Source organism: Amblyraja radiata, chromosome 9 (assembly GCF_010909765.2).
Source record: "Amblyraja radiata isolate CabotCenter1 chromosome 9, sAmbRad1.1.pri, whole genome shotgun sequence".
NCBI lineage: Eukaryota > Metazoa > Chordata > Chondrichthyes > Rajiformes > Rajidae > Amblyraja > Amblyraja radiata.
The window spans coordinates 54,775,192-54,797,707 of record NC_045964.1 but is presented as its reverse complement, the minus strand read 5'-3'; the positions used below and the strand labels follow the sequence as shown (position 1 = coordinate 54,797,707).

General features: G+C 47.2%; 1 protein-coding gene across 4 annotated transcripts in view; it reads right to left on the bottom strand.

Moving 5' to 3' along the window:
• atg2b (autophagy related 2B) overlaps window positions 1-22,516 on the bottom strand; it is an 82,436-nt gene that overhangs the window by 10,623 nt on the left and 49,297 nt on the right. For all 4 annotated transcript variants that reach the window (XM_033027481.1, XM_033027485.1, XM_033027483.1 and 1 more), the window contains exons 24-37: window positions 20,862-20,968; window positions 18,029-18,121; window positions 17,867-17,937; window positions 16,801-16,877; window positions 16,547-16,717; window positions 14,524-14,674; window positions 13,315-13,523; window positions 11,263-11,492; window positions 10,203-10,335; window positions 8,124-8,318; window positions 6,379-6,480; window positions 4,771-4,855; window positions 1,963-2,161; window positions 853-922 (exon numbers count right to left, since the gene is read on the bottom strand). In XM_033027481.1, coding sequence (XP_032883372.1) covers window positions 853-922; window positions 1,963-2,161; window positions 4,771-4,855; window positions 6,379-6,480; window positions 8,124-8,318; window positions 10,203-10,335; window positions 11,263-11,492; window positions 13,315-13,523; window positions 14,524-14,674; window positions 16,547-16,717; window positions 16,801-16,877; window positions 17,867-17,937; window positions 18,029-18,121; window positions 20,862-20,968 — 1,893 coding nt within the window. The remainder of the gene's footprint in view (window positions 1-852; window positions 923-1,962; window positions 2,162-4,770; window positions 4,856-6,378; window positions 6,481-8,123; window positions 8,319-10,202; window positions 10,336-11,262; window positions 11,493-13,314; window positions 13,524-14,523; window positions 14,675-16,546; window positions 16,718-16,800; window positions 16,878-17,866; window positions 17,938-18,028; window positions 18,122-20,861; window positions 20,969-22,516) is intronic.

Here is a 22,516-nt window from a genome sequence, read left to right as displayed (position 1 = left end):
TAAAGGAGATGTGCAGGGCATGTTTGTACACAGAAGGTGGTGGGTAGTGATGGAGGTAGATATGATGGTGGTGTTCAAAAGGATTTCGGATAGGCACATGGATATGTATGGAATGGAGGGATATAGATCACGTGCAGGCAGAGAAGATTAGTTTAACCTGGCATCATGTTTGGCACGGACATTGTGGGCTGAAGGGCCTGCTTATGTGCTGTACTCTATGTTCTAATTCCTCCTCACCTGGATCCATCGCTTATCTGCCAGTTATTGCCTCAGTCACCCCCCTCACCTCTTTATGCCAGATTTCCTCCCCCAACACAGGGTCTTGACTTGAAACATCGATTATCCCACTGCATCCAGAGATGCGACGTGAGCCGCTGTACTGTTGTATGTTGTGGGGCCTTCAGCACATGGTCTCAGCTGCACCACGGTGGGAGGCAGCAGTGGGGCAGCGCAACAATGCAGAGATTGTGAGGGGATTCGACTGAACTAAATCATGGTGAAGGGCATGGACTAAATGAATGGGGAGGAGCTGTCCCATTGGCAGAAGAGCCAACATTCAGGGGACACAGAATGCAAAAAGAAAATGGTAAATGAAACCATAGCTCGCGCAGAATTATTATTTTTACCCTATATTGGGGGGTACAGTGGAGGCAGGCTCAATTGCAGCATTCAAATGGAGGAGCTGGAAAAGCACATGACATGAACCTTCATGGATATTCCTCTCCATTGTAATGGGCTATACTCTTGTACAATGGATGAGAGAACATTGCGTCTTCCAGATCTAATCACTGGCTGAATGCAATGACACAAACAGCACTCAGCAGATAGTATCTCACACCCTCCACAACTTACTTGATCCATGGACATGTGCTTGCCATGATAGTCCAATCGAATCGGCACCTCAGATGTGAAGCGAAACTCCCTGGAATGATAAAAAAAATGTTGGTCTAATATATTTTCCATTGTGCTTTGACATATTTCAGAGCCAATCTGGTGAGTAAACCGTGCACTGGACGAGACACTGCATTGAGGCTGAGAGGGCAGGGTTGAGAGTTGAAGGGCAGGAGAGACACAGAACATGTCTGTGGGGGTGGCACAGTGGTGCAGCAGTCGAGTTGCTGCCTGACAGCGCCGGTGACCTGGCTTCGATCCTGACTACAGGTGCTGTCTGTACGGAGTTTGTACGTTCCCTCTGTGACCATTCGGGATTTCTCCAGATGCTCCAGTTTTCTCCCACTCTCCAAAGACATCCATTCTCTTGAGGGAGTGCATAGAGTTGTGAGTCTGGGAAATTCTCTGCCTCAGAGGGCGGTGGAGGCCGGTTCTCTGGATTATTTCAAGAGAGAGCTAGATAGGGCTCTTAAAGATAGCAGAGTCAGGGGATATGGGGAGAAGGCAGGAACGGGGTACTGATTGGGGATGATCAGCCATGATCACATTGAATGGCGGTGCTGGCTCGAAGGGCCGAATGGCCTACTCCTGCACCTATTGTCTATTGTCTCCTGCCATCTCCCCATAACCCCTGACACCCGTACTAATCAAGAATCTATCTATCTCTGACTTACAAAATGTCCATTGATGAGGCCTCCACAGCCACCCGTGTGAATTGATTCCACATTTAGTTTAGAGATACAGTGCAGAAACAGGCCCTTCAGCCCACCGGGTCTAGGCTAACCAGCCATCCCCACACATTAACACGATCCTACACACACAAGGGACAATTTTTACATTTACCAAGCCAATTAACCTACAAACCTGTATGTCTTTGGAGTGTGGGAGGAAACCGAAGATCTCAGAGAAAACGCACGCAGGTCACGGGGAGAACGTACAAACTCCGTACAGACAGCGCCCGTTATCGGGATGGAACCCGGGTCTCCGGCGCTGCATTTGCTGCAAGGCAGCAACTCTACCGCTGCGCCACCGTGACCGCCCAATGTGATTTGGCCACATCACAGTGCTCACCTGAAGAAGATGGGCTGGTCTGCGAATGCTGCTGCTGACGTGCCCTGTGGCTCACTGATGGAGCCTCTGGCCCCCACAGTCGCTGGTTCAGCCCGGAGCTTGCTCTGACCTGGAAGAGTGATAATGGGGCCATGATCCGTGACGCTCGTTCCGTTTTTGGACAGGGTGCTGGTGGTCTCCGAGCCGGGAGATTTTCTCACTGAGGAAGGAAGAGGGAACTAAATGAGCATCTCGTCGATCTCCCTCGTTTCACTTTTGACTAACAACACATCATTTTCACCAGTTAGCACAGTGAATAATCATCACCATTAGCAAAGAGCAGCACCGGCTGCCACTAAACTCTCTTCGCTTTACGGATTCATCCTTTGATCAATTTTCTAATGAGGAGGAAAAGGTTCCAATGGATTTTCCCAGCACACGATTCCTCTGGCCAGAGGCTGTCTGTCCTTGCATCTTCGTGGTTGAGTGTCACTACCTCTGGTGCCATCTTCCCCTCAAGCCTAAACCTTTTTACACTGGTAGAACCCGTGACCCACCGAGGATCAGAGGACATAGGTTTAAGGTGAAGGGGAAAGGATTTCATAGGAATCTGAGGGGTAACTTTTTCACACAGAGGGTGGTGGATGTATGGCATGAGCTGCCGGAGGAGGTAGTTGAGGGTTGAGGCAGGTACTATCACAACATTTAAGAAACAACATTTAGACAGGTACGTGGATAGGTTAGGTGTAGAGGGATGTGGTGGGGCGGTGCCTAACGGCAGCGGCTCGACTACAGTCGTCTGTCTTTTAAAAAAATTTTTTGTCTTGTTAAATGTATGTCTTGAGCTTAGTTTTTATTATTTTTTAGCTGTGTATATGTGGGGGGGTGGAGGGGGGGGTGTGGGGGAAACCGTTAGTCTCGTCCCTGTACGGGGACCCGACTTTTTCCCTGTCGGGTCTCCGATTTCGTTGGGCCTAACATCATGGAGCCGTCGGCGGCCTCCGGCCGGGACCAACCTGAGGGATTCAGTCACGGAGCCTGCGGACTCGCCATCGCGAAGCTGGCCGTCTTTGGAGCGGGGAGAGCTGTGGTGGCACTCGGCTGCGACCCGGCTTTGGAGCTTCGGGGGCTCCGGCTGCAGGCCCGGTGGACAGGAACATCGGGAGCTCCAGGTCCCTGGTGGGAGGTGACTTTTTGGAGCTCCCGCAACGGCAACTTCTCCCGCTGGAATCGCAGGGTTTAAAGGACACGGAGCGAAGCCTATCATCGCCCGGTGCGGGTTAGCGACATGGGACTCACCATCGCCCACCGGGGGCTTTAACATCGGAGCCCCAGTTCGCCTAGACGCTGCAGTTGGACTGCTGGACCACGGGTGAAGAACAAAAGGGAAGAGATAAGACTTTGCCTTCCATCACAGTGAGGAGGTGTTGGAGACTCACTGTGATGGATGTTTGTGTAAACTGTGTTAAATGTGGGTCTTTGGTTTTTTGTAATGTAAAAAACTGTGGTAAATGTAATAGAACCCAAAATGGAATGGATTATATTTGGAATAATAGGAGAAGATACCAATTTAAATAAAGACCAAAATGTTTTTTTTAATTATGGGTTAATAATTGGAAAGAAATTGATACTTAAATTTTGGAAAAATACAACCATACCAACTGTTAAAATGTGGATTAGGAATATGATGGACATAGCACGCCTTGAAGAAATGAGACTCCGACTAATAGATAAATATGACCAATTCTTAAGGAGTTGGTCTCCTTTCATCGACTTTTTGGAATCATGTGATGCAGCGGTACCATAAGGATTGCTGATTTCAGTTCATGACGTGGATAGATCTACATCTCCGAATATAGATTTGAAAATTTCTCTTTTAAGGGGTCTTCTCTTCTATTTCTACTTTCCACTTTTTCTTTTTTATTTATTTATTTATTTTTTATATACACACTTCACGTTTTTCTATTCTCTACCATCTATTTTTCCACTTTTTCCCCTTTCTATTGTTTTCTTTTTCTTGTCTTGCTTACTTCCTTCTCATAACATAAAACTAGAGGTTGTACATAGAATGGATTACGGTATGACATAGTTGGCACCTAAAATTAGGTGCCACTGTATTGTTTTGTACTGTATTAACTTCTAATAAAATAAGCAAAAAAATAAATAAATAAATAAATAAATAAAGAGAATTAAAAAATGTAAATTTGTTCAAATCTAGGTTTGAATGACAATAAATAGCATTCCATCCATATGGGCCAAACGCAGGCAGGTGGGACTCATGTAGATGGGACATAGGGCCCGAGTGAGACCACACCTGGAATATTGTGTGCAGTTTTGGTCTCCTAATTTGAGACAGCGGAGTCAAGTGATATGGGGAAAAGGCAGGAACGGGGTATTGATTGGGGATGATCAGCCATGATCACATTGAATGGTGGTGCTGGCTCGAAGGGCCGAATGGCCTACTCCTGCACCTATTGTCTATTGACGTGTTGGTCGGTGCGGGTAAGTGAACCAAGGGGCCTGATTCCACGCTGTATGATTCTATGACTCTAAGCTTAGGAGTAGTACATGTTGATAAAATAAATGTCATAATCACTTCAGACACAGCTTGTATCCATTTGAGACATTTCTTTCATAAACGAGGGTGTAAATGCAATCTCCCAACCCACGTCGTTGCGGATCTTGCACGTTCTCTGTTACTGTAATACAGGTACTCTCACCCTGTAACACTAGGACACTATGACAATGTACTGCTATGACACTACAAGGCTACAAGCCGCATTGGGCAACCCTGCCCGTGTGGCATAACATCGTGCTGCCATTACTCACCCTCCTGCACAGGATCCGGTGGCATTAACAGCTCAACCTCCACCGCCAGGCTGCTGAAAAAGTCCTTCAAGAAGAACAGGGCATCCTGAACAGAGACAAAATGTAAGAGACATTGATCAGGAATAGTACAAGGAAAGGCCCCACAGGAAGGTAGCATGATAAAAACAAAAGGCACCAACTTCACACTAAATATATCGGGTTTTGATTCAGAATAGGAATCTTCCTCCCCTCTCCCATGGACACACGCTGAGTCAGGGTGAGCAGAGACAGCACGGGAAGGTGGAGTTGAGGCCAAGTTTGGACCAGCCATCGTCTGTTAATAGGTGCAGTAGGAATGAGGAGCCAATTGGCCTGCTCCTGCCACTTACATCTTCACGTAAAACAAAGACCAAAAGGTATAAAAATCTTTTAACACAAATATTTGAATGTTATCTCATTAATAGTGCCCATTACCTGGGACAGCCCTTCACACACTGACACTTCAAATAAGCAGGATGATCCAATGGTGTCAAGAGGGATTCATTGTCCTATGTACTGGCAACAGAGCAATTACATTCATATTTGCTGAGGCTTAACAGGCCCGTTAATACAATAACTGAGATAAATAACAATAATCAGTAATACAATCAATGAATAATACTACTAGATAACCATAATATCATAATAACGCTCCAAAGTGCAATCAAAGACGCAGCCCATATAATATCATAGTTGAAAAGGTCATGATTAGTGTTGTGCAGTGTTCAAGAGTCTGTTGATGGGAATCAGTGCTTGAACCTGGAGCTCACGGTTCTCAGGCTCCTGTACCATCTTCCCAATGGTAGCATTGAGATGCGAGTGTGGCCTGGGTAGTGTGGATCCTCTTAATATTCAAAACTTTGAAGACATTTGGACAGATGTATGGACAGGAAGGGTTCACAGTGATATGAGACAGATGCAGGCAGAGAAAAATAGGGTGGGAAGCAAAAAGAGAAAATTCTCCTACATACAGAAAGAAAGTTTTAAGTTGCAGAAGTTGTTATTTTTCCCTGCCATCTCTTTTATCCCCATACCTAACCCTAACCTCCCAAAGTGCAACACCTCACACTCCATCTGCCATTTCCAGGTACGCGGGTCCCAGGTACGCGAGTCCCAGGTGTATGGGTCCCAGGTACGCGGGTCCCAGGTACGCGAGTCCCAGGTGTATGGGTCCCAGATGTATGGGTCCCAGGTTCGTGGGTTCCAGGTACGCGTCCGAGGTACGCGAGTCCCAGGTACGCGGGTCCCAGGTGTATGTGTCCCAGGTACGTGGGTCCCAGGTACGCGGGTTCCAGGTGTATGGGTCCCAGGTACGCGGGTCCCAGGTGTATGGGTCCCAGGTACGCGGGTCCCAGGTACGTGGGTCCCAGGTGTATGTGTCCCAGGTACGTGGGTCCCAGGTGTATGTGTCCCAGGTACGCGGGTTACAGGTACGCGGGTCCCAGGTACACGGGTCCCAGCAGGAATAGAAGTCTTCCACTCAATCACTGTAAAATTGCAGGCAGTTCTCCTCAAAGCCACCTGCAAACTGTAGGCAAGAGCAAGCTTCAAGCTTGGTTTGGGGTGGCTGTCAGTATCAGTTTTACCAACCTGATCAACGTTTAGTCGAAGAGGCATCAACGTAATGCGCAGGCAACACTCCTGAGGCATCCGAGCCGAGTCTGGACTCACGTGCAAAGCCTTAATCGTCAGCTGGAAAACAATGGCCAAAGGTGAACTGAAATAAACAATTATAAGGAGGTGAACAAGTGGTAAAACTCAGCAGGTGAGGCAACATCTATGGAGCGAATGAATAGTTGACGTTTCGGGAAGAGACCCAAAACGTCACCTATTCCTTCCCTCCATAGACGCTGCCTCACCTGCTGAGTTTCTCCAGCGTTTTTGTCTACCTTCGATTTTTCCAGCATCTGCAGTTCTTTCTTGAACATGTGGTAAAATGACTGGTGCTCCCTTGAGTTTAAACAATTGACTGATCTGAGCTTGGTAATTTAAAAATTGATAATACATCAGTCGGGTTGATATTTTCTTTGATTATGGAGGGATCCAGAACAAAGGAGGGGAGTTAGAAAAGGAGACAGGTGGCTCAGCTGTGCCGTCAGGAAGCTGGTACATAATGCCCCTGAATGCAGTTTCTCTACCCTGCTTCCAGCACCCAAACTTTGTGATTCCCAGTCCCAAAAGCTTCAATTAACACCAATCTTTGCTGTTTACTGAGGGAAGAGAACTCCAGATTTCTGAAGTCTGAAGAAGGGTCTCGACCCGAAAGGTCGCCTATTCCTTCGCTCCATAGATGCTGCCTCACCCGCTGAGTTTCTCCAGCATTTTTGTCTTTCAAGAATTCTATTATTCTTTCTCTAAAATAGTGCTTGCTGTTTGTATAGCCTGGCCTGCTGGACATATCCCTGCTGCAACATGCCCAGATAGAACATAGAACAGTACAGCACAGGAACAGGCCTTTCGGCCCACAAGGTCTGTGCTGACATTGTGACGCCAAGTTAAATTAATCTCCTCTGCACAGAATCCATATCCCTCCATTTCATACATATATGTGCCTGTCTAAAAGCCTCTTAAACGCCACTATCTTATCTGCCTCCACCACCACCCCTGGCAGCGCGTTCCAGGCACCCACCTGATCCACACATATCCTTCAAACTTTGCCCCTCTCACCTTGAAGACATGTCTACTACTCTACGACATGTCCACCCTGGGAACAGGTTTCTGACTGTCTACCCTATCTATGCTTCTGGTTTTATAAACTTCTATCAGGTCTCCCCTCAGCCTCCGACACACCAGGGAAAACAGTTTGAGCTTTCTTTGTTGCTAATACCCTCTAACCGAGGCGGTATTCTGGTAAACCTCTTCTGCACCATCTCCAAAGCCAGCGCATCCTTCCTGTGGCAGGCCAATGTAGTCTCAGTCTAGTGAATCTGCATCATCTTCAAGAGCAATAGTTCTTTCATTTAATATAGTGCTCAGAATGAAATGCAGTATATTCCACATACTGAATTTTATTGCTGCTTTTAGTACTATTGAGATAAACATATTGTTTCTCTCCACAATATTGCACAATTGACAATAGGTGCAGGAGTAGGCCATTCGGCCCTTCGAGCCAGCACTGCCATTCAATGTGATCATGGCTGATCATCCCCAATCAGTACTCCGTTCCTGCCTTCTTCCCATATCCCCTGACTCCGTTATCTTTAACAACCATATCTAGCTCTCTTGAAAGTATCCAGAGAACTGGCCTCCACCGCCCTCTGAGGCAGAGAATTCCACAGACTTTAGATCCCTCCCAATGTCCATTCAAATGAGCAGGCCCACAAGGCCAGCCTCACCATGTTGGAGTGCGCTTTCCTTGGTAGCTCTTTGCTGGAGTACAGGTACAGGAACTTGTTCATCTGTGACGATGCAAGGCGGTCTCGGATCTCAAGGTCCTGGACTATGAAGACCTGCCGTGAGGTGGGACGCTCTGCCGAACCTGGATCCACACTGTAGCCTGTCTGAGGATAAACCTCATGCTGAAATTTCACCTTTGGGGGAAAAGGAGACATACTATGAGATTTACTATGACATACCAGCAGTTTGTGTTTTACTCAGGATTCCTGCATTGCTTGTGTCTTGGACATACCATGAGATGCTTCCTTCAGGCTTGTTCTTTCTTATTCTACGTCATTGCTTAGCGATGTGATAAATGACATAGCGCCATTTTTCCATATAGAGAAAACAATCCAGAAACCAAAGTACTATAACATAGCGTCATAGAGTGATACCGTGTGGAAACAGGCCCTTCCGCCCAACTGGCCAACATGTCCCAGCTACACTAGTCCCACCTGCCTGCACTTGGTCCATATCCCTCCAAACCTGTCCTATCCATGTACCTGTCCAAACGTTGGGATAGTCCCAGCCTCAACTACCTCATCTGACAGGAACATGGATATGAGAGAGAGGGATATGGGCCAAACATGGGCAAATGGGACTAGCTTAGATGGGGCATCTTAGTTTCATGGAGGAGTTAAGCCAACGACACTCTTCCTGTGTTGCATGACTCTATGACTCTAAAAAGGCAACATTTGAAGGATATGTGTGGATCAGATCTTCTAGCCAAGGAAGAGATGACTCTCTTTAGTTTTGATGTTAAATGTGCTGAACTAATATAAGACAGCAACTGACAAAGGTTGATTTTATCTTAAACGGCGTATGAGGATGGTGGACAAATTAGGGCGGCATGTGGCAGAGTTGCTGCCTTACAGCGCCAGAGACCTGGGTTTGATTCCAACCTTGGATGCTGTCTGTACGGACTTTGTACGTTCTCTCTGTGACCACATGGGCTTCCTCAAGATGCTTCGATTTCCTCTCACATCCCAAGGACGTGTAGGTTTGTAGGTTAAATGTGTAGGATGTAGATCTGGTCTAACATAGAACTAGTGTATAGGTGATTGATGGTCGGCATGGACTCAGTGGGCTGAAGGGCCCGTTTCCACCCTGTATCTCTAAACTAAACTCAGATCAGACTCACCTCACGCACTGTTTGGATCTGCTTTGAGCACTCTGTCTAAGTTCTGCTAACTGAGATACACAAGGAGCCTTGAAAGGCCAGGACCAGCAGGAGAAAGGCCAGTTTCAGGCTGGAAAAGATGTCTGACACTCTCATGGAAATGTGGAATTCATTTTAAATGTCATGATTAAAAGCATGTCGGAGAAATGTGTTAAAACATTACAAAAATATATAAATATTACTCGATTTATAACCAGTAAGTTTTTCCTCACATAAAGATTTAGCAATACATGGAACAGGTTCATAGATAATATATTATAGAGTCATAGAGTGATACAATGTGGAAACAGGCCCGTTGGCCAACTTGCCCACACCGGCCAACATGTTCCAGCTACACTAGTCCCACCTGCCCATGTTTGGTCCATATCCCTCCAAACCTGTCCTATCCATGTACCTGTCTAACTGTTTGTTAAACGTTGGGATAGTCCCAACCACAACTACCTCCTCTGGCAGCTTGTTCCATACACCCACCACCCTTTGTGTGAAAATGCTGGTTGTAAATTAACTGTATGCCCGTTTATAGGCCCGTTAAGGTGCAGCAAGTAGACGCAAGGAACGTGCCATACCAGCACGTAACGTCACAGCAACAAACACTGGACTGGGTAAAACAGATAGAGACAAGTGGGATGTTGTAAAAGATGACATGGAAAAAAAATACCATATCGAATTGTGAAATGATAATCGTTAATAAATAAATAAGGACAGTAAATATAAGGTAAATCGTATAATACAAGGGGGGCCTGCTGGAAGAGACTGTCCATATTTGAGTGTTTGACTCTGACAGGAGGGAATGCTGGGTGTGGGAGAGCTGTGTCAGCGTGCGCAAGGAGAAGCAGGTAAAGCAGGCGTTTATTCTCACCTTACTGAACTGAATCTCCATCAGGATGTCGTGGTTCCTCCCGGGGCCGCCCTGAGTGCGTCGGGCCGAACGGCCGTGTCGCGCAGAAGGCTGAGATGGAGAGCTTTGGGAAGAGCTCGAGGCAGGCCGAGTGCTACAAAGAAAACCCCCCCAAAAATAATTATTATGTGTAGGAAGGAACTGCAAATGCTGGTTTAAACTGAAGAACGACACAAAGTGTTGGAGTAACTCAGCGGGACAGGCAGCATCTCTGGAGAGAAGGAATGGGTGACGTTTCGGATCGAGACTCTACTTCAGACTGAAGTCAGGGGACAGGGAGATGCATAGATAAGGACGTGTAAGGTGTGAAAACGGGACAAAGGGGATGAGATCAATGCAAATGTAAAAAATAGATCATTGTTAGCTGGGAGAAGTTAACAAAGCAAATAGAGATAAAATATAGCCGCAGACAGTGAGACTGGTCGGCGAACTGAGAAGGGGGAGGGATGGAGAGAGAGAGAGAGAGGGCAAGCAAGGGTTACTTGAAGTTAGGGTAATGACCCAAAATGAATTGTTACTCTATATCATGCATAAGAAGGAACTGCAGATGCTGGTTTAAACGGAAGAGACACACAAAGAGCTGGAGTAACTCAGTGGGACAGGCAGCATCTCTGGAGAGAAAGAATGGGTGACGTTTCGGGTCAGTAATTCTGTTACTGATAGATTTAACTAAATACAAGCACTATATGGTTACCTTGTATTATGATTATAAATGTATTGTATTATTGATTATTATTACCCCCACTACAATAAGTCTGAAGAAGGGTCCCGACGTGAAACGTCACCTCTCCATGTTCTCCGTGCTGTCTGACCCACTGAGTTACTCCAGCACTTTGTATCTCTGTTGCATGATTACAACTGCATTCTGGATTTGTCAGTGTGGTGAAGAATGAATGGATATGGGCATGCCACAAATGTTTAAGGATTCATTACATTCAAACACAGTGGCCTCAGTGGTCTCGGTGATAGTTACCAACAAGTTGAACAAGCTGACCGACAATGATGGTGGTGGGAAACTCACGGTATGCTTTTAACAGGGGAGCGTACAGTGACAGCTGATCCAAAGTCCCTTCCTCCATACAGATGCCACACAACAGAGATCTCCTTCACCACGTATCGGATCTCTGGGACCGGAAGGTGCAGCGGTGCCTTGCTTTTGTCCACCTTCTTGACTGGCGATGTGAAGTGTTCGTCTTTGATGAGGATGGGCCCGGTGACCAGCATCTTCACCACGGGCTCCGTCTCTCTCTTCTGGGAAAGACAGGTGACAGGAACATCAGATATTACTACTGGTTGGACCCCGGGGCAACTCACGCAAGGGAACATCTGCGCCTGCCGTTCCTCTCCGCCACACGTTCACGGGAATATTACCAACTCTTTATCGAAGAAATCCCTCTGGAATGGCAGTGTGGGAGCGCGAGTGGGACGGACTTTGGAAATGGCACCAAAACATGGCGGAGCCCGCATGTGTAAATATGCAAAGATAACTTCACTCTGCAGATGATGAATACCGCACCATTGAACCGTTGACATATAGTGACCAGGTGGATGGAAGCGGTTGAAGAAGGCAGTTCACAATTACTTCTCCAGGGTCAAGAGAGATGTTTGCCAGCCTTGTTAGGGACTTCAAGAATAAAATATTAAAAATAAATAATAAATTGAGAAAGAAATTGTGCAGCACATCAACCAAACACCACCACTAAAACCGTTGGCCTTTATAACAAGAGGAGTCGAGTATAGGACCAAAGAGGTCCTTCTGCAGCTGTACAGGGCCCTAGTAAGACCACAGCTGGATTATTGTGTGAAGTTTTGGTCCCCTAATTTGAGGAAGGACATTCTTGCTATTGAGGGAGTGCAGTGTAGGTTCACCAGGTTAATTCCAGGGATGGCTGGACTGTCATATGCTGAGAGAATGGAGCGGCTGGGCTTGTACACTCTGGAGTTTTGAAGGATGAGAGAGAATCTTATTGAAACATATAGGATTATTAAGGGTTTGGACACGCTAGAGGCAGGAAACATGTTCCCGATGTTGGGGGAGTCCAGAACCAGGGGCCACAGTTTAAGGATAAGGGGTAAGTTATTTAGAACAGAGACGAAGAAACACTTTCTCACAGAGAGTTGTGAGTCTGTGGAATTCTCTGCCTCAGAGGGCGGTGGAGGCTGGTTCTCTGGATACTTTCAAGAGAGAGCTAGATAGGGCTCTTAAAGATAGCGGTCAGGGAATATGGGAAGAAGGCAGGAACGGAGTACTGATTGGGGATGATCAGCCATGATCACAGTGAATGGCGGTGCTAGCTCGAAGGGCTGAATGGCCTACTCCTGCACCTATTGTCTATTGTGATCCCTGAGCAAGGTCCTTATGCAAGTGACATCAAGGGGGAATTCTACTGTTCCTTGGATAATCATCCAGTACTGCCTCTCTCCGCTAATTCCCCTCACCTTCCATCCTTGCTAGAATATGCTCCACAGATCCTGGGGGAACTATTCAGCTTCTTGCACAATTCGACGAGACCAAGGCAGGTGCCCCAACTCAGCAATCACGCCTGAGTGTTGTCTAGTTATGGTCAGTTTTATAGTTTTAGTGATACAGCACTGAAACTGGCCCTTCAGCTCGACGAGTCCATACAGACGATATCAATTATCCATTCACACTAGCTGTATGTCATCCCACTTTCTCATCCACTCACTACACACCAGGGGGAATTTTACAAAGTCCAATTAACCTACAAACCTACATGTCTTTGGGACCTGGAGGGAAACCGGAGCACCTGGAGGAAACCCACACGGTCACAGGGAGAACATGCAAACTCCATGAATACAGCGCCCGAGGTCAGGCTTTGAACCTGGGACTCTGGCACTGTGAGGCAGTGGCTCTACCAGCTACACCACTGTGTTACAGTTTGCTTGAGTCTAAGTTACAAAATTTAAACCCATGATTTTTTTGAGCCATTTAGCTCTGAGCAGTGATTAGCGATAGACATTGGGATTTGCTGAGTGGTTAGACGAGCATTTTGCCAACGTCCTCCAGTATCTGACCCGGGCCGTACGGTGGCTCCCTGACTTCACCACTCACCGTGACGGGCAGCTTTGGTGCCTCCAGGATGCAGAAGTCCTCACTCTCGGGCTGCTCGCTGGGTCGGGAGGTGTAGGCGGCACGCTGCTCAGAAAGGACCATGGTGGAACTTGAGCTCTGCTCCTGCGATGAGCCTCCACTCTCGTCGGGGAAGAGGAACAGGTCAGACCGTGCGGGCTCTCCTTCCTGAACCAGCTCTCTGTAGATCCCTGAAGACAAAACGTCGATGAAAGGTGTAGGAAGGAACTGCGGGTGCTGGTTTACACCGAAGATAAGACACAAAAAGCTGGAGTAACTCAAGGTGACAGACAGCATCTCTGGAGAAAAGGAAGACAGCATCTTCTCCAGAGATGTTGTCCGACCTTCTGAGATACTCCAGCTTTTTGTGTCTATCTTTGCAGATGAAAGCCGACTGCTGTCACCTGCCGTGGGTGCACAGCGACGAACAAGCCTGAGAAATCCTTGGTCAGATCAAGAGCAAATAACTGGGTGTTCCATGGTTTCAGAGAGTCCTGACCAAGAGGCACTAATGGCCTGCATAAGTCGGCACTACATCCATTGCTTGGGCGGCATCTAATTGGAGTTGTGAATGGAACAACTTGCACAGGCAACCAGTGGCATTGTCCATGAACAGACTCAAACCTCCTGACATGTGATGAAGCAAAGGGTTTTGATGAAGCAACTGTATTCGTTGGTCTGGGGCCCGTTCTCAGAGGAATGACCTGGGGCTCTGCACGCCGCTCGCTCTCCCTCAGCCACTGCCTGTTTCTATGTCAGTCGGGTACCACTCCTGTCAATTCATGCCCACTACCTTCATTTTGCACGGTCTTCTCCAGCCCGTTTGGGTAGTTCTTGGATGGCCTATAGATATCTGAACACCACTCGCCGGGCTTTTACCCATATTCCTTGATAATGTCTCCTCAAAATATCTTTGAAGATTAATCTTGAACATTTCAATCAGCCCTCAGTGTTCACAGTGTTCCAATAATCCAGCAAGTGGGGAGGGCAAATGACCAAGGGGCATAAAGGTTAACGGCAAGAGCAGGCGTCATGAGGCAGGAGCTGGGAGAGTGAGTTGTGAGCAGCTGACAAGTGGGAGGTGAAGAGCAGCAGCTCCGAGTTCAGGAGTGGCATGTTCCAGGAAGAAAGGACAGGGAAAGCGAGGCCAGGAATGTCCTCCCGCCTGATGTCTCGGCTCCGTTCACTCACCGTTTGATTGGTGCGGTGCAGGTGGGGGAGGAGGGGACGAGGGCCGGACGTCCATCTCCTCCATGGCGTCGATCATCAGGTCCCGCAGGATCTTCTGCTCAGCCTCGGCGAGGCCCGAGGGTCTGCAGGGCGTGCTGTCACCCGATCCAGCCTGGGCAACAAGGAGACAGTTACACCCGGCTAACGCCTGCCAATGCTCTACAGACTGTCACCCGGTCCAGCCTGGGTGAACACGACACAGTTACACCAGGCTAACGCCCGGCAATGCTCTACGGCAGGGGTTGCCAACCTTTTTCGTCCCTTTTACCCCAGGCAACTTTAATATAACAATATTTGATATAACAATATCTGAAGAAGGGTTTTGGCCCGAAACTTTGCCTATTTCCTTCGCTCCATAGATGCTGCTGCACCTGCTGAGTTTCTCCAGCTTTTTTGTGTACCTTTAATATAACAATGTTCTTTCACTTATTTATGAACAACTAATGATGAACAGATACCGGTGTACCAGAACCAAACACAGTCAGTCAATGAGAAAAAATATGTACACATCCACAATCAACTAATTTACCCCCTGGGTAGGCGGAACTTACCCCCTGAGGGTCAATTTACCCCAGGTTGGGAACCCTTGCTCTATGGACTGTCACCCTGTTGATCCAGCCTGGGCAACAAGGAGACAGTTACAACCAGACCTCCAGGCTAAAGTCTGCCAATGCTCTAGGGACTGGCATTAGATGCGCTGAGTGCAGCAAAACTATCAGCTAACCTTTGACCAAAGGTTTAAACGCTGTGCACACTGAGGGCTTCCTCTCCTCATGACACCTGAAGATTGTCTCATGCAATGTTTTTTTACTTAACATCCGAGTACCTCTGGCAAGGCCTGGATTAGGGGGCTATTGGGTCTGAAGAAGCGTCTCGACCCGAAACGTCACCTATTCTTTTTCTCCAGAGATGCTGCCTGACCCGCTGCGTTACTCCAGCTTTTTGTGTCTGTCTGAAGTAGGGGGCGTTAGCTACAAGGGATTGTTTTCTCAGAGCATCATAGGCTGAGAGGAGACCTGATGTGCGGGACAAGCCTTTTTTTTTTTAAAACAGAGACTGGTCAGTGTCTGGAGCACAGTTGCCGAATGGGAATAAATCCTATGCTTTCCAGTAGTTTCCCTATCACTGATGCGAGGATCACGGCTCTATAATTTCCTAATTATCTCTGCTATCTTCTGATACAAAGCAACAGTAATGTCCACCCTCCATTCCTCCGGGACCTGTCCTGTGGAGAGAGAGAAGTTACAATGATTTTCATCAAGGTCCCTGCAATCTCCTATCTTGCCTCTCCCAATAACTTGCCTCTCACATCCAATCACTCCTTGGAGATTTATCCAACTTAATATATATTATCCCATTTTCTCATCCACTCTCTAAAAACTAGGGGTCATTTACAGAAGGCAGATCAACCCCCAAATCCACACCACTTTGAGATGTGGGAGGAAATCGGAGCACCTGGAGGAAACCCACGCGGTCACAGGTGAACATGCAAACTCCACACAGACAGCATCCGAGGCCAGGATGGGAGCCAGGTGTGTGGCACGGTGAGGGAGCAGCACTACCCGTTGCGCCACCGTACCATTGCTACAGATGCAGTGTATTCATTTACTATCCTCAGTCTGAAGAAAGGTTTTGGCCCGAAACGTTGCCTATTTCCTTCGCTCCATAGATACTGCTGCACCCTCTGAGTTCCTCCAGCATTTTTGTCTACCTTCGATTTTCCAGCATCTGCAGTTCCTTCTTGAACATTCATTTACTACCTCTCCTTTATCCTCTGACACCTAACACAGCCCCTCATTTATTCTTCAGCAGTGTTACCTTCTCAATGGCCAAAAACTGGAAGAGGTGAGAACTGTCGGGATTATTTCCCATTTCACGAGGACTCAGACTGTGACTGGCATCAATATTGGGGTGTGTTGACCATGCCTGCCCGATCCCAGCAATGCCCCACCGTAGACCCAGACCCAAACGTTTCTTTGGTTACCCGGCTACTTGGCGCTGGTGCTCCAGGGCTTGCTTGGAATTTGCAGGGTGGATGCAGGTCTCCGTAACTGGCCACGTACTGGATAAGGTTCATGAGGGCAGCACAAGAGTCAGAGCAGGTGCGGACATGGATGACGTCGCTGGAGCAGCGCAGCTCGAACCGAGGCTGCAACTGGACAGAGAAGCAAAGGTCAGTGGAGCCACCCGAGCTGCAGGTCACACGGGGCAAGGTTCACGGGGATAAACGTCGCTCACCCTCTCTCCCTCCGCTGTCGACTTTGACGCAGTTATGCGGAACTCCAGCAACCCCATGTCCAGGACTCGCACGTAATCTGCAATAAACAGTCAATACAAGGGAAGTAGCGAGTGGCATCAACCGGAAACAGGCCCTTTAGCCCACTGAGTCCGCAACCCATGCTGGTCCTGGTAGAAGGTACAAACTCCGTACATACAAGCATCCGTAATCAGGATCGAACCAGGGTCTCTTGGGCTGTAAGCGCTGTCAGGCAGCGACTCTACCACTGCAACGAAATTTCTAACGATGCTAACAACTACATAGACTCTACCTATATAAGAAATTACAATAAACAATAGGTGCAGGAGTAGGCCATTCGGCCCATCAAGCCAGCACCGCCATTCAATGTGATCATGGCTGATCATCCCCAATCAGTACCCCGTTCCTGCCTTCTCCCCATATACCGACTCCACTATCTTTAAGAGCCCTATCTAGCTCTCTCTTGAAAGTATCCAGCGAACCGGCCTCCGAGAATTCCACAGACTCACACCTCTGTGTGAAAAAGTGTTTCCTCATCTCCGTTCTAAATGACTTACCCCTTATTCTTAATTACCTATTACCTAAAAAGCTTTTTACTGTACCCTCGTTACACGTGACAATAAACTAAATTGACTATACATCCACAAATCCCTGCTCAGAGGAATACTTGGATTGTTTTCTCTGGAATGTCGGGGGCTGAGGGGAGACCTGTAACAAGTATGTAAAATTATGATAGGCATAGACAGGGGAAACACAGTGGAAATGTCAAGAAATAGAGGGCATAATATTAAGGTCCGAGGGAAAGGTTTAAAGGAGATATGCAGGGCAAGATTTAAAAACAGAATGGTGGGTGCCTGGAACGAGCTGCCAGGAGTGGTGACAATGGACAATAGGTGCAGGAGTAGGCCATTCGGCCCTTTGAGCCAGCAAATGGTGGTGGAGGCAGCGATGATAATGGTGTTGCAGAGGTTTTAGATACCAATCACAGGGGGAGCAGTTATCCAGGACACACACCCCGCTCTTTAAATGAATACTTAAAGATCTCACCTTTCTTTAAATTCACCACGGCATTATGACATTTCTCAGACAAGTACAACGCAGCATCGTCAATGATAATTCTGGAAGATGAAGGAGATTGATTATTGGAGCAGTCAGTGGGTGTGAAACACAACGGATGGACGGTGTGATTGAGAGGAGCAGAGACGGTACCTGAGTGTGGAGCAGTACTTGTCCAGCACAATGTTACTGGATATCGTGAAGGTTTCCACAGTCACTACTGCACGAACTGGTAAATATAGCGGCCTGGAATGCAGTGAAAGAAATTATCAGCATCCAACTGATCTTCTATATAAGAGGAATCGAATATACTGTAGGAGCAAAGAGGTCCTTCTGCAGTTGTACAGAGCCCTAGTGAGACCACACTTGGAGTATTGTGTACAGTTTTAGTCCCCTAATTTGAGGAAGGACATTCTTGCTATTGAAGCAGTGTTGCGTAGGTTTACAAGGTTAATTCCCGGGATGCCGCGACTGTCATATGCTGAGAGAATGGAACAGCTGGGCTTGTACACTCTGGAGTTTAGAAGGATGAGAGGGCATCTCATTGAAACATATAAAATTGTTAAGGGTTTGGACACGCTAGAGATTTGATTTGAGAATTAAGGGACAGAAGTTTAGGGGTAACATGAGGGGGAACATCTTTACTCAGAGAGTGGTAGATGTGTGGAATGAGCTTCCAGTGAAAGTGGTGGAGGCAGGTTCGATTTTATCATTTAAAAATAAATTGGATAGGTATATGGATGGGAAAGGAATGGAGGGTTATGGTCTGAGTGCAGGTAGATGGGACTAGGTGAGAGTAAATGTTCGGCACGGACTAGAAGGGCCGAGATGGCCTGTTTTCGTGCTGTAATTGTTATATGGTTATATAGAGGCAGGAAACATGCTCCCGTTCACAGACATACGTCCTGGCCCCTATGCAGAACAAGGTTGCCAACTCTTGACATACAGGTTTGTAGGTTAATTCTTGCTATTGAGAGAGTGCAGCACAGGTTTACAAGGTTAATTCCCGGGATGGCGGGACTGTCATATGCTGAGAAAATGGAGCAGCTGGACTTGTACACTCTGGTGTTTAGAAGGATGAGAGGAAACATATAAGATTGTTAAGGGCTTGGACACGCTAGAGGCAGGAAACATGTTCCCGATGTTGGGGGAGTCCAGAACCAAAGGCCACAGTTTAAGAATAAGGGGTAAGCCATTTAGAACAGAGACGAGGAAACACTTTTTTTCCACAGAGAGTGGCGAGTCTGTGGAATTCTCTGCCTCAGAGGGCGGTGGAGGCAGGTTCTCAGGATGCTTTCAAGAGAGAGCTAGATAGGGCTCTTAAAAATAACGGAGTCAGGGGATATGGGGAGAAGGCAGGAATGGGGTACTGATTGGGGTTGATCAGCCATGATCACATTGAATGGCGGTGCTGGCTTGAAGGGCCGAATGGCCTACTCCTGCACTTATTGTCTATTGTCTAAAAGTGTGTACTTTTCTGCCTCCCACAGACGTATAAAACCATGCCCAGCATCAATCTCTACCATTTCAACTAATGTCAGTAACAAGGAACTGCAGATGCTGGAATCTGGAGCAAAACACAAAGTGCTGGAGGAACTAAGTGGGTCATTTTCTGGTGGGAATGTAGAAATTACAAATTATGTTTGGAAATACACAATACTCCAGGTGGGGTCTCACTAGGGCCCTGTACAACTGCAGGAGGACCTCTTTGCTCCTATACTCAAACCCTCTTGTTATGAAGGCCAACATGCCATTCGCTTTGGTACACAAAATTGCTGGGGAAACTCAGCGGGTGCAGCAGCATCTATGGAGCGAAGGAAATAGGCGACGTTTCGGGCCGAAACCCTTCTTCAGTTGTACAGGGCCCTAGTGAGACCCCACCTGGAGTATTGTGTATTTCCAAACATAATTTGTAATTTCTACATTCCCACCAGAAAATGACCCACTTAGTTCCTCCAGCACTTTGTGTTTTGCTCCAGATTCCAGCATCTGCAGTTCCTTGTTACTGACATTAGTTGAAATGGTAGAGATTGATGCTGGGCATGGTTTTATACGTCTGTGGGAGGCAGAAAAGTACACACTTATAGACAATAGACAATAAGTGCAGGAGTAGGCCATTCGGCCCTTCAAGCCAGCACCGCCATTCAATGTGATCATGGCTGATCAACCCCAATCAGTACCCCATTCCTGCCTTCTCCCCATATCCCCTGACTCCGCTATTTTTAAGAGCCCTATCTAGCTCTCTCTTGAAAGCATCCTGAGAACCTGCCTCCACCGCCCTCTGAGGCAGAGAATTCCACAGACTCACCACTCTCTGTGGAAAAAAAGTGTTTCCTCGTCTCCGTTCTAAATGGCTTACCCCTTATTCTTAAACTGTGGCCTTTGGCTCTGGACTCCCCCAACATCGGGAACATGTTTCCTGCCTCTAGCGTGTCCAAGCCCTTAACAATCTTATATGTTTCCTCTCATCCTTCTAAACACCAGAGTGTACAATGCCATTCGCTTTCTTCACTGCCTGCTGTACCTGATATCATTGAAACATATAAGATTATTAAGTCAATATCGTCTATTGTCTATTGATTGTGCTTTTGATTTTTACTGAAGTGTATGTAAAAAGGGATTTCACTGTTGCTCGGTACAAGTAACAATAAAGTCCCATTGAGTGTCACAAGAGACCAATGTTGAGGTTTGCACTGCATTTTGAACGACAAAACTGTGAACTACAATCCAAACTCTGAGCTGCATTCTAATTGATTTTTCATTATATTGTTTTTTTTAATTTATTGAGCCTCTTACGTTTGTTTGTTTATTATATAATCTACTATGTTTCCAACGTGTTGCCTTGCTGCTGCAGGTAAGAGTTTCAAACTTCCATATTGGGACGTAAGACAATACAATACTTGGTTTTGCCATATCATACATCAAGCAGATCATCACATCTAAAAACAAACAAGGGGGGGGGGGGGGAATAGATGTTCCTACTCGCCTGTAGTCCAAGGCACAGCTCCAGAGGTGCAAGTGGAAGGTGGTTGCGTTTGCCGGGCGAGCGTAGCCCAACACAGGCTCCTCCGCAATGTTGAGGAAATCCAGGATCTGCAAGGATGTCAAGCAAGTAACGTCCAACAGCAGCAGCCAACAAGCTTTCAACACAATTCAAATGTAGAAAAAAACGACAAAGTGCTGGTATGTTTATGTAACTCTTTAGGTATGTGAAGAGGAAACAAATTGTTAAGACCTAAGTTGGACCCTTGAAGACTGAAAAAGGTGAATTTATTATGGGGAACAAGGAAATGGCAGATGAGTGGAACAGGTACTTTGGATCCTTCTTCACTAAGGAGGACACAAACAATCTTCCTGATGTACTAGTGGCCAGAGGATCTGGAGTGAGGGAGGAACTGAAGGAAATCCACATTAGGCAGGAAATGGTGTTGGGTAAAAATGGTGATGGGACTGAAGGCTGATAAATCCCCAGGGCCTGATGGTCTGCATCCCAGGGTACTTAATTCAATTCAATTCAACTTTAATGTCATTGCACAAATACAAGTATGGGTACATCGAAATGCAGTTTAGCGTCAGTCCGTAGTAATAGTGCAATATAGAAATAAAAATACAGAATAAGCAAACAATGTGGACGGAGAGACTGGAGAAATCTATCGGCGGGACTCCGAGTTCAGCAATGTGATAGTGTTGTTGTAGAAGCTGTTCCTCATCCTACTAGTACGAGACCTGAGGCTCCTGTACCGCCTCCCTGATGGGAGGAGGGCAAACAGTCCATGGTTGGGGTGGGAGGGATCTTTGATGATCTTCCCGGCCCGTCTCAAACACCGTTTTCGGTGGAGGGCATCCATGGCATGGAGCGGGGCACCGATGATGTACTGAGCGGTTTTCACCACCCGTTGTAGTGCCTCCCTGTCTGCTACGGTGCAACTGCTGTACCATACCGTGAAGCAGGTGGTCAGGATGCTTTCGATGGTACAGCGGTAAAAGTTGGTCAGGATCTGGGGGGACAGGTGAGCTTTCTTGAGCCTCCTCAGGAAGTAAAGGCGCTGCTGCGCCTTTTTGATCAGCTTGGAGGTGTTGAGGGACCAGGACAGATCCTCCGAGATGTGTACCCCGAGGAATTTGTAGTTGGAGACGCGCTCCACCTCAGTCCCGTTTATATGGATGGGGGTATGTCTGCCCCCTCTGATCTTCCTGAAGTCAACAATAATTTCCTTCGTCTTCTTGGAGTTGAGGACGAGGTTATTGTTGGCACACCAGGTTGTCAGGTGCTGGACCTTATCCCTGTAGGCTGACTCGTCGTTGTCACTGATCAGTCCTACCACCGTGGTGTCGTCGGCAAATTTAATGATGGCGTTGGAGCCATTCTTAGGGATGCAGTCATGGGTGAAGAGGGAGTAGAGGAGAGGGCTGAGCACACAAGAACACAAGAAGTGGCTCTAGAAATCCTGGACACATTGGTGATCATTTTCCAATGTTCTATAGATTCAGGATCAGTTCCTGTGGATTGGAGGGTAGCTAATGTTATCCCACTTTTTAAGAAAGGCGGGAGAGAGAAAACAGGGAATTATAGACCAGTTAGCCTGACATCGGTGGTGGGGAAGATGCTGGAGTCAATTATAAAAATGAAATAGTGGCACA